Source organism: Rattus norvegicus, chromosome 3 (assembly GCF_036323735.1).
Source record: "Rattus norvegicus strain BN/NHsdMcwi chromosome 3, GRCr8, whole genome shotgun sequence".
Classification (NCBI taxonomy): Eukaryota; Metazoa; Chordata; class Mammalia; order Rodentia; family Muridae; genus Rattus; species Rattus norvegicus.
Window position 1 is genome coordinate 28581638 of NC_086021.1, and position 10595 is coordinate 28592232.

The following is a 10595-nucleotide window of genomic DNA, read 5'->3' on the forward strand; positions in this document are numbered from 1 at the left end:
TTTTTTTTGAAATGCATGCGTTTGCAACTTCACACACATAGAATAGACCTCAATCCTATTCCCCTGTTACCTTCTCTTACTCCCTTCTCCCAAATCCTTTCTTCTTCTTTTTTTTCTGATTTTTATTTATGTATTATATATGAGTACACTGTTGCTGTCTTCAGACACACCAGAAAAGGGCATCAGATCCCATTACAGATGGTTGTGAGCCACCATGTGGTTGCTGGGATTTGAACTCATGACCTCTGGAAGAGCAGTCAGTGCTCTTAACCGCTGAGCCATCTCTTCAGCCCCCCTTTCTTCTTCTTCTTTTTTTTAAATTTTGTAATTATATTTATGTACAGAAAACTTAATGTACATGTAACCCAGTTTAGTGGCGAGTTCTTTAGCCTTTGCCTTTTCCAGCTTGGCAATGCGAGCCACAGACTTAGGACCCAGGAAGTTGCCTCCCCAGTGGCGGCGGATCACGTCATATCTGTCATTATAATTGGTCCTAATAGCTTCCACCAGCTTAGCCAGAGCACCCCTGTCTTCCGAGTTCACCTGTGTGAAGGCAGCAGTGGTGCACGTCTTCCTGTGGACCAGGCGCCCCAGCCTGGCCTTTCCCTTGATGATGCAGTAGGGCACCCCCATCTTTCGACAAAGGGCATGCAGGAAAACCACCAGCTCAATGGGGTCTACATCAGGGGCAGTCACCACCAGCTGAGCCTTCTTGTTCTCCACCAAGGTGGTGACTGTATTGACCCCTGCTCAGAGGACAGGTGGTCCCTTAGTTGGGACGTCCCCTTTGCCAGCAGCTTTCTTCTCAGCGCGGGCCAGCAGCTTTTGTTTCTTCTCCTGCTTTGTCTCTGGCCTGTACTTGTGGGCAAGCTTAAGCAGCTGAGTCGCTGTTTGCCTGTCCAGGGCCTGGGAGAACTGGTTGATGGCAGGAGGTACTTTGAGCCGCTTATAGAGAATGGCTCTTTGCTGCTGCAGCCTGATGTAGCGGGGCCATTTGACGAAGCGCGTGAGATCTCTTTTGGGCTGGATGTCCTGCCCAATGCCAAAGTTCTTAGGCCTTTTCTCAAACAAAGGATTGACCACCTTTTTGGCCTCTAGTTTCTTGACCACGGCGGGGGCCGGGGCCACCTTCTTCCCCTTGGCCTTCTTTCCTTTGGGCTGGGCAGAAGAGAGAAAGCAGGTGAGGCTGTGTCCTCTGCCATCCCATTGGGCAGCGGTGTCACCGCCTGTGCGCCGCTCGATGCCGCTCCCTTCCCGTGAGGGGCCCCGAATCAGCGGCAGCGAGTGGCGGATGGCTGAGGATAGAGCGCAGGCCCATAATCACTCACCATCTTGCTCGGCTGGAGGAGAGAGCCCCTTTCTTCTTCTTAACAAGGCCCTCGCACTTTCGTGTCATTGTGTGTGCATGTGTCTGTCCCACTGCATTTAATCATAATTGTCAGCATGAGCGTTGGTTGGAGGTCTTTTACTTGAGCAAAGCCTCACTGCTGAGGAATTTGACCCCACCCCCAGCAACTATGAGCTGCCCATCACTGCTTTGCAGAGGCTGGGCCTCATGAGCCGCCATAGCACCCCCCACCTCTTCTTGTCTTCTCTGCCGAGGAGCCTCAGTTCGCCCGGGCCCTGGCCTGGGTCTTGTTGGTTTTGCTGTACTGAGCAGTATTGCTTTCACTTTATGTAGGTGGCTACTCCTGTAACGAGCTATGCATTTGTCCCAGGCACTCCCAGGGCCCCGTCCTAGCTCGGGGCCCCACTGCACATATGGCATTTGCGCTATTCCCTCACCAAAGAAAGCCTCCTGTATGCATAGTATCCACTGAATGCCTGCATTTCAGACCGATGCTAGGCTTAGGGTGACTCTGGATTTTTTGGTTGTTTGTTTTGTTTTTAAAGACTTCTTTATTTATTATATATAAGTACACTGTAGCTGTCTTCAGACACCTGAAGAGGGCTTCAGATCTCATGACAGATGGTTGTGAGCCATGTGGTTGCTGGGATTTGGACTCAGGACCTCTGGAAGAGCAGTCAGTGCTGATAACCACTGAGCCATTTCTCCAGCCCGGGGTGGCTCTGTTTTATTCCCATAGTAATTCGTGGGAAGCAGCCACCACAGCCAGGCCTGTAAGGTGAAAACATCTAAGAAGACTTGGGGGCAGCAGAGAGGAAGCAGGTGCCTGGGCAAAGTCTGAGGGGTTCATAGCAATCGATCAATACGGAGGGTAGCCCTCTCATGTGGCAGCCCAGGGCCTGGAATCAAGAGAGCATGGGTGGACACCCTAAGGACTAGGCAAGACACGAGATAATGAAAATGTAGACATCAGAGGGTCTTTGACTAGGTCTGTTCCCAGAGGGGTAGTTGCGCTCCACGGAACTCTGGACCCAAACACCTTACTATGAGCGAAACGTAACTTTGGGTGAGATGGGCGTGGTCGTGCACACCTTTAATCCCAGCACTCAGGAGCTCTGAGTTTTAGATCAGCTTGGTCTACTGGCAAGTTTCAGGCCAGTCAAAGTTACTTAGTAAGACCCTATCTCAAGAGAAACAGACTAATAAAAACAATTTTGAATCTAGAAATGTGGAACCAGGGGAGTTGGGCAGGAGGTTGCTTCCACAGCTTGAAACACATGCCGTATTGCCAGAGGCCCGCCCAGATAGGCCTGTCTGCAGGTATTCAGCAACGTTGTTGAAGAGTCTCTCAGTGTGTTTAGAAAGTACAGGCAGTAGAGCGCTTGCCTAGCAAGCCCAAGGCCCTGGGTTCGGTCCCCAGCTCCGAAAAAAAAGGAAAGAAAAAAAGAAAAGAAAGTACAGGCAGCAGTTATCAGGCGGGCTGTTCTCAGCGGCTATATTTGTTTCAGGGACATTCAGAAGTTTGGGAAGGTGGGCAGGTGCAGGCATTGACAACAGGAAAATGAGTTGGCAGAGGGGGTCAGGCATCCTAAGAATCTTCCTGGCCTGTAGAGGGCGCTTCTAGTCAGCCCGGAGATAGGCTGCTGGGTCAAGACTGCAGGCTAAGACCAAAGGGTCGAGTGGTCCCACTGCAGAGCTAGGCCAGGGCTGTGAGGGCCAGAATGACGGCTAGTGATGTCCCTAAAAAGGGTCAGAGCAGGGGACCAGGACCAGAGCACTAAGGAAGCTTCACCGGATGGGCATCTGGGGACAGAAGACAACTTGGCTTTGTCCTATAGTTGGCAGGACAAGACAACTGTCCCAAAGGACCAAAGGTAGAGCTGGCAGTTGTAGGGACAGAGGCCTCAGTGAAGGAGAGCGCCCAACTGTCTGGAGCCTGTAATTCTCTTGGGGCGTTCCCAATGCAAGAGAAGGGAGCCCCAGAATCAATCGGCGTCTGGGGCCAGGAGACCCTCAGTGTAAAGGACCCAAGAGAGCAGGAGGGGCTAGACACTCTATCCTTACTTGTGAGGCTACTTGGGGTACAAGATCCGTGAAAGGCCCCACGCTCCGCCCCTCAGAGAAGTGGCTGGTTAGGCGGAGCACATATGAACCAGAGAAAAGGCTCTACCGAGGTAGGAGGGATGGTGGACACGGAGGCAGGGGGATCGTGGGGAGCAGCTGTAAGAACTCCGGCTGCTTCTACCCGTTTCTCGTCACATCTCCCGGGACCGACTTCCGGGCCGGATGGTGTAGGCGCCCTCCCCTACTGCAGGAGAAATCAAACTGAGACTGGTGGCTGCCGAGCCAATCCCGGAGCAGATGGGCCAGCTTCGACCAATAGCCGCAGTGAATGTTAATGAAAACTGACGCGGCGGCGAGCAGTGCTCCATTCAAAAACAGCAGCTATTGTCGCCACTGGGCGCGTGCGTCGCCTTGCAGCTTCTGCCCTCTGGTCTTGCGGGTACCGACGCGGGTGGAAGCTGGGCGCCCATGGCCGTGGCAGCGATGGCCGGGCGTGGCCGCCTATCGCACGCTGCGCCCGCGCCTAGCACGGAGGGGCTACCGCGCGCCTTTCTCCAGAGTCTGCGCACCCTCTTCGACATCCTGGACGACCGGCAGCGCGGCTACGTGCACCTGCGCGAGATCGAGTCCCGCTGGCAAGGTGCAGACGCACGCGAGCTGCCCTGCGGCGTGCTCGAGGGCCTGCGCCAGGTAGCCCCCGCCAATGGCTACCTGACCTTCGAGCGTTTCGTGGCGGGCTTGCGCACCTCGCTCCTGAACGCCGATGGAGGCCCGCGGGATCAGGCACGCGTCGCGGCCCGGCCTGGGGACCAGTCATCCCTGCAGCAGCGCCTGATGTTCGCGCCGGCTGATGAGCCGCGGACTGTCCTGGAGAGAAAGCCTCTGCCTTCAAGTGCGCGCTCTGCTCCTGCTGGTCCCAGTGGCACCTCCCGGAATCCTGAGCTGTTGTGTGTCCCGGTGGAGGCGGCGCCCTGCCCCACAGAGCCTGAGCGGCCCCTGAGCAAGACGCTGGAGCGGATCCCCAGCGCGGATTCGGGTGAGTTTGAGTGGTCCCAGTCCCACCTCTTAATTCTAGGAACTTGTGCTAGAAACTGGAGACCGGCAAGATCTTGTCAGAGGGATGGAGATGGGGACGACTGTGGGCAGACCCCAGAGCCTCTTAAGCAAGGTTGGGACCACCTGGATTTGGAAAGGGGCTTCAGCCTCAGCCTGTGTGAGAGGTATGATACCAGGGCGGGTAAGTGATCTGATCACGCAGGAGAAGCCCACTCTGTCTCAAACCCGAGCGAGGCATTGGGACATCTGTGGCGGTGAGAGGGCATGCTGCCTGCTGTACCTGCCCTCGACCTGAGGACATCTGGGTTCTCATCTTCATTTCTGTGCGGCTGCTTGTTTCTTCTTAGAAGCACACTTGCTCTCACGCTCTAACATGCCCTGAAGGTCCTTCTCAGTGTGACACCCTGCAGAGACAACCCGGCCCACTTCTCCATCCAGGCAGAGGAGGCGTCATGGGAGCACCTAGCACACGTGCTGAGGAGTGTGTGTGTGTGTGTGTGTGTGTGTGTGTGTGTGTGTGTGTGCTGAGGAGCGTGTGTGTGCTGAGGAGCGTGTGTGTGTGTGTGTGTGTGTGTGTGTGTGTGTGTGTGTCCGTCCCACAGCACCTGCTGTGCTGTGCTGCTTCAGATGCACCGCTAGACACAGATCACAGTCTCTGGGGAACCATCAGGCTCTTCTCCCTCCTTCCGGTCTAGTTGGCAGGGACAGGAGACTGTTGAATAACCACATCTGCCTTGAGAACAGGACCTGCTTTATGCCTAAGCATGGAGGCAGGTTCTCAGGAACCCAAGCCCCTCTTCCAGCCCTGCTCACCATTCATCCTGTGTGCTGTCCTGTCAGGGCTGCCCACTCGTGGCAGCTGCCAGTCCATTTTGGTACTGGCCACTGCTCTGCCAGTCTCACCAGACCTCTCCTACCTCAACCTTATCCTACCACCTCAAAACAGGAATTTGGCAACACACACACACACACACACACACACACACACACACACACAGAGAGAGAGACAGAGACAGAGACAGAGACAGAGACAGAGACAGAGACAGACAATTTGCAGTTTAAGCCTTGACCCTGTTCCTGTGGAATGGGAGGCTTCTGGCTTTAGCTGGTCATCTCAGTGGCTGTGAGTTTGAAGTCAGCCCTGGGATGGGGCTGTGTGTAATGGACAGGCTCAGGATTTTACCTCATGTGGCCCTGAGTCAGTTTTACTTCTCTGACAGCCATGTGTTCAGCGCCCATGTGACTGGGCTCTATTTAGCCATTGCTCTGAAAGCCAAAAGCCAGGCTCCAGCTCTGACTTCTTTACAGGGTAGCCGAGGTCCAGATAAGGATATCGGCAAACTTGACAAAGCCTGCTTTGGAAGAGCCACAGAACCAGCCAGCTCCCTATGAAAGTCCTCCCAACTCACAGATGGCCTCAGATTCCCAATCCTATGGTCTATGCCTCTTTTCTGTGCAAGTCAGGTGCAAGTGACCCAGGTTCCTTCCTGGAACTCACTGCCAGTCCCTGCTCTGGCCCCACCCTCTGGAGGCAGGCTTCCTTCGTAGTAGCTCTCGTTGACTCACCCTGAAACTGCAGGCCACTCAGCACAGCAGGCTGGGACATGAACTTTGGGGCCTGCTTGGAACTAGAGTCTTTGTCATACACATCTGAGTCAATTGTTGTCTCTGTCACCCACTCCTATCTGTGACTTAGCCTCAGAGGTAATCCTGATGCCAGGGATAGGGTTGAAGGGCCTGAGGGAAGCTGCCATCCCCACTACCTGCACCACACTTCTGCCAGGTTGGGAGACCCTCCAGACGATGTTCATAGGAGTCTTCAACAAATAAATGCACTGCCTCTGCAGGTAAATGCACAACTTGCTTTGTACAGTGATTGCTTCTGGGCAGGAATTAGGGCTCCGTCACCGATGGAGAAGTTAGTTTTCTTGCTTCAGGTTCTGTGCCACAGGGCCCTGTGCAGTTGAAAGGTCTGGAGAGGGCCAGAGGGTTCTGCCTGTCCATCTGTTTTTGTTTGTTGGTTTATTTGTTTGGTTGGGTTTTTGTTGTTTTTTGTTTTTGAGACAGGGTCTCTTTTCGTACTTCTGGCTGTCCCGGAAGTCACTATATGTGGCCTTGAACTCACAGAGATCTGCCTGTTTCTGCCTCCTGAGTGCTGGGATCAAAGGTGTGGGTCACCATACCAAGGCGTATCCATTCCTATCCTACCCTTCACCCTTTGATACTCTTTGATATTCTTGATAGGTTAAATAAATAAATCTAAGGACTGGAAAAACAGCTCAGTGGTAAGAGCACTGACTGCTCTTCCAGAGGTCCTGAGTTCAATTCCCAGCAACCACATGGTGGCTCACAACCATCTGTAATGGGACCTGATGCCCTCTTCTGGTGTGTCTGCAGACAGCTACAGTGTACTTACATACATGAAATAAATAAATAAGTAAATAGATATTCTTGATAGGTATCTGATATGTTTTGTCAGGCACTGGGTGACTCTCTTCCTCTGCTCCCTGCCCCTCAACCTCTCAGGGCAGGTGAGGGAGGCAGGGCAGGCAAGAGGAGACCAAGTCCTAGCAAGGCACAAAGCCAACAGATAAAGCAAAAGCACATTCAGGAGTCACTTCTGACAGAGGTTCCCAGTACAGGCCTGGTCCCTGGGGCTTGCAATGTCAGAGTTAGCTGGAGGGTTCTGGGAAGGCCAGGGAGCCAGAATGAGATTATGAGGCCATTAGGCTGGTCCAGAGTTAAGCTATGGCCCTGACTGTTACAGGTACAACAGCCTGCAAGACCCTGGACTTGGGCACAGGTGAAGCCCGGCAGACTCCGAGGGCCCGAGGCGAGCGTCGAAGGCATACCATTACCAACGGTGTGGACTGCAGCCTGGTGAGAGGGGCCAGGACTCTGAGGGACTCTGTTGTCCAGAAGGTTGGAAACCAGGGAGAAACCATGAGCCTGGTTTCTTGTGGAATCTCTGTAGGAGAACCAGTCAGCTATGAATGTCTTTCTCCCATCCTGGGCTTAAGGGAAGACAGACAAAGTCAGGCAGAAGGAGGAGAGGCTCCTTAGAGTTGCCTGGAGACAGAGTGTGGGACCCTGCTCTTCCTACTGCATGAGGCTCACCTCTGCAGGCTGGCTTAGTGCATAAATAAATAGCATGATTATTTCAAGTGCTGAGTTTGCTCAGTCACTGCCCTGGGGTAGCCTCAGTAGGAGGGCTGAGAGGCCAGTCTCACCATCCTCGAAAGAGGAGGAACGGGGCTATGCTCTCCATGGCATAAGTTCGAATGTTCCCCGGGTAAGCTGGAGCTTTCCGTGCGTGCATTTGCAGACTGCACGTGTGCTGATGCAGTTGCCTGTGCGCTGGTTTGCAAGCGCACAGGTCTCAGCTTCCGCACCTGCAGCTCCCGGAACACACGGGTGTGCAGATGCGGGTGCCAGTCTTCTTGTTGGCATGTGCACATGTGATCCCATGTGCGCGTGTGTTACAGTTGAAGCAAATGAAGGAATTAGACCAGGAACAGGAGGTGCTGCTGCAGGGTCTGGAGATGATAGCCCGGGGCCGAGAGTGGTACCAGCAGCAGCTGCAACGTGTACAGGAACGTCAGCGCCGCCTGAGCCAGAGCAGAGCTGCCGCCGTGAGTCCCGGGACACCCCGGACAATAGGACCCAAGTTTCCTTGAGTGGGCTCCCCTCTAGGCTCCGAGCGGAAAGTTGAGGGGAACAGGACTGCCAGGTGCCGGGATTTCCTCATGACCTGGCATTCCCTGCTTCTCTTCCAGGACCTTGGGGCTGAAGGGAGCCCCCGCCCTCTGGGGAGGCTGCTGCCCAAAGTACAGGAGGTAGCCCGGTGCCTGGGGGAGCTGTTGACAGCAGCCTGTTCTGGCAGAGTGAGTGCTCCCTCTGGAGGCTGCCTGCACCCCTTGTCCTTGTGCTGATGCTACGCCAGGAGAGGCCTGGCTGACTCTGTCCTCCCACAGGTTCCACCCTCGTCCTCCCCCTCAACCTCCCCCTCAACTCCAGTCTGGCAGCAGCAGACCATCCTCATGCTGAAAGAACAGAACCGGCTTCTCACTCAGGTGAGGTGTGGGAAGATGGGGCTGGGGCTGGAGGCCCAACAAGTCCTGATGGCCTGCCTGCCTGCCCGCCCGCCCAGGAGGTGACTGATAAGAGCGAACGCATCACGCAGCTGGAGCAGGAGAAGTCTGCACTCATCAAGCAGCTGTTTGAGGCCCGAGCTCTCAGCCAGCAGGATGCGGGGCCTCTGGACTCCACTTTCATCTAGTTGGTTGTACCTCTCTAGAACGAGTGCGCGCAGACTTAGCTCAGCTCCGTGGCGTTGCTGGGAGCCTGTCTTCTGACTGAAGACCGTCAGCTGGCTTAGACCTCAGAGCCCTCGAGCGGTGCTGCTCAGAGATGTGCTCTGCCTGAAGCTGCTACTTCCCCCCGTTGTGAGGAGTGAGTGGGGGAGGATCATCTCGTGTTTACCTGATCTCAGGCAGCCCGGCAGAGAGGGGGTATGTTTACAGCTGTCCTGACCCCTCTGGCAGGGGTCCCTGCGATCACTGGTGTTTAGTAAAAAGTATTGGTCACACTGGGCTGTATTTCTCATAATGCCCAGCAGGGGCTGCTGGTCGAGCTGGGTTCCTCTGCCCTATGTCTGACCATGGTGTATTACTCCTGGGTAGGTGAGCAAGTTGAGTTTTGTGCTGAGGGTGAGCTAGGAGACCAAGAGGTTAGGGGTTCCTTCTCTCTACCAGGGGCACTGTAGAAAGGTGATTGTGGCTCAGGTAGGAGCAGAAGGGAGACACGGAATGGGAGGAGGATGGGGCCATCTAATAGAGGGGGCTCTGTTTGTGCCTATTGGAAGAACCACAAAGTCAGGGGTTGTGTATAAGAAAGCCTGAGGAGGAAAATCTGGCTGCAGCTGGATCAGGCTAGTGTGGTTCCTAGAAGTGAGCCAATAATAGCTTGGTTTACCAACTTCAACAAAACCAACTCTCTGGGGAAAGACGGCATCAAGGTAGCTCAGGTTGTGGCCATCCTCCTAGGGCGGGGTCCTACCCCCCCCCCCCAAAATGTTTGGGCCTCCCAGCCAAGTCATGAAGTGCACTGTGGGCAGAATACAGCATTTATTAGTATTGTTTTTAAGACAGGGTTCCTCTGTGTCGCCCTGGCTGTCCTGGAACTCCCTCTGTAGCCCAGGCTGGTCTCAGAGATCTGCCTCTCTAGTACTGGGATTAAAGGCGTGAGCCACCACACCCAGCACATCCACACCTTTTAATGCCCTATTTGGCTTGGCAGTGTCATCATTGATCCAACCATAGAAAAGTGATCTGGGCACACGGGAAGAAACCGGGCCTCTGTGGATGTGACTGTTTCCCTGCTTATGCTTCCCATTGGCAGCTTGGGTGGGCACATGCCGGATGAGAAGAATCTACGTAGCCCGGTCTGGTGGAGCCAGGTGCTTGCTAGCAAAAGCACTGAGACATCACAGGTGAATTCTGTGGCCTGGATACTCCATCCGCTATGGGATATGAATCCATTGTTTAGCCTGCAAAGCAACCTGATCCCGGTACAAGTTGGTCCAGTACCCAAGCCGTCTCCTTCGGGAACCAGAGTGGTTTCTGAGCATGAAGCTAGTTCTGAAAGGTGGCCGTGTTCTACAAGCTCAGTTTTCCCAGGTGAACTTGCCTTAGATGAGTGCCAGCTAAAGACAGGTCTCCATGGCAACAGGTTGGGTCCCGCCCCCTGCCCCCCCCCCCACCACACACCTTCCGCAAGACGGCCTCCCTCGTGTTGCTTGTTTTACCCCTGTACTCTTACATTCCATGGCTTTGCACTCCTGTCCCACAGGTCCTGGGGACACTTGACTACTCTCTAGACTCAGCCTGTGACATATCAAGAAGGGGAGCCTGACTCTGCCCATCCGGTAGAAACAGGTCTCACTAAGGTCTGGGTCTTGCCACACTGCAGAGTTACAGCTTCACTTTTCTCTTGGCTTTGCCCAAACTAGTGACTCCAGCTACAAAGTATAGAATCCTTCCTTTGCACGCTAGATCCTATTTAAATTTGCTCGTGTCACATGACACAGCAGAAAGCCGAAGGTGGTGGCTGGGGTGGCAGAGGGGCA

General features: G+C 54.4%; 1 protein-coding gene across 2 annotated transcripts; it reads left to right on the plus strand.

Annotated features, from left to right (window-relative positions):
* The first annotated feature begins 1977 nt into the window (after positions 1-1977).
* On the plus strand, positions 1978-9057 carry Sapcd2 (suppressor APC domain containing 2). Of its 2 annotated transcripts, XM_008761607.4 has the most exons (7): positions 1978-4448; positions 4853-4951; positions 7236-7348; positions 7954-8100; positions 8245-8352; positions 8443-8541; positions 8619-9057. In XM_008761607.4, the coding sequence occupies exons 1-7, from the start codon at positions 3881-3883 to the stop codon at positions 8745-8747; spliced, it is 1263 nt and encodes a 420-aa protein (XP_008759829.1). In that variant the 5' UTR covers positions 1978-3880; the 3' UTR covers positions 8748-9057. The 2 variants fall into 2 exon arrangements, with proteins under 2 accessions (XP_008759829.1, NP_001102888.1); NM_001109418.2 differs by lacking the exon at positions 4853-4951 and having other exon boundaries at positions 3801-4448; positions 8619-9054.
* Positions 9058-10595: the final 1538 nt, after the last annotated feature.

Excerpts from the sequence above, each read along its gene's own strand:
- Sapcd2 (XM_008761607.4), top strand. The coding sequence starts at position 3,881 with ATGGCCGTGGCAGCGATGGCCGGGCGTGGCCGCCTATCGCACGCTGCG. Across the intron at positions 4,952-7,235 it reads TAGCACACGTGCTGAGGAGT|GTACAACAGCCTGCAAGACC; the intron begins GTGTGTGTGTGT and ends TGACTGTTACAG. Across the intron at positions 8,353-8,442 it reads CAGCAGCCTGTTCTGGCAGA|GTTCCACCCTCGTCCTCCCC; the intron begins GTGAGTGCTCCC and ends GTCCTCCCACAG.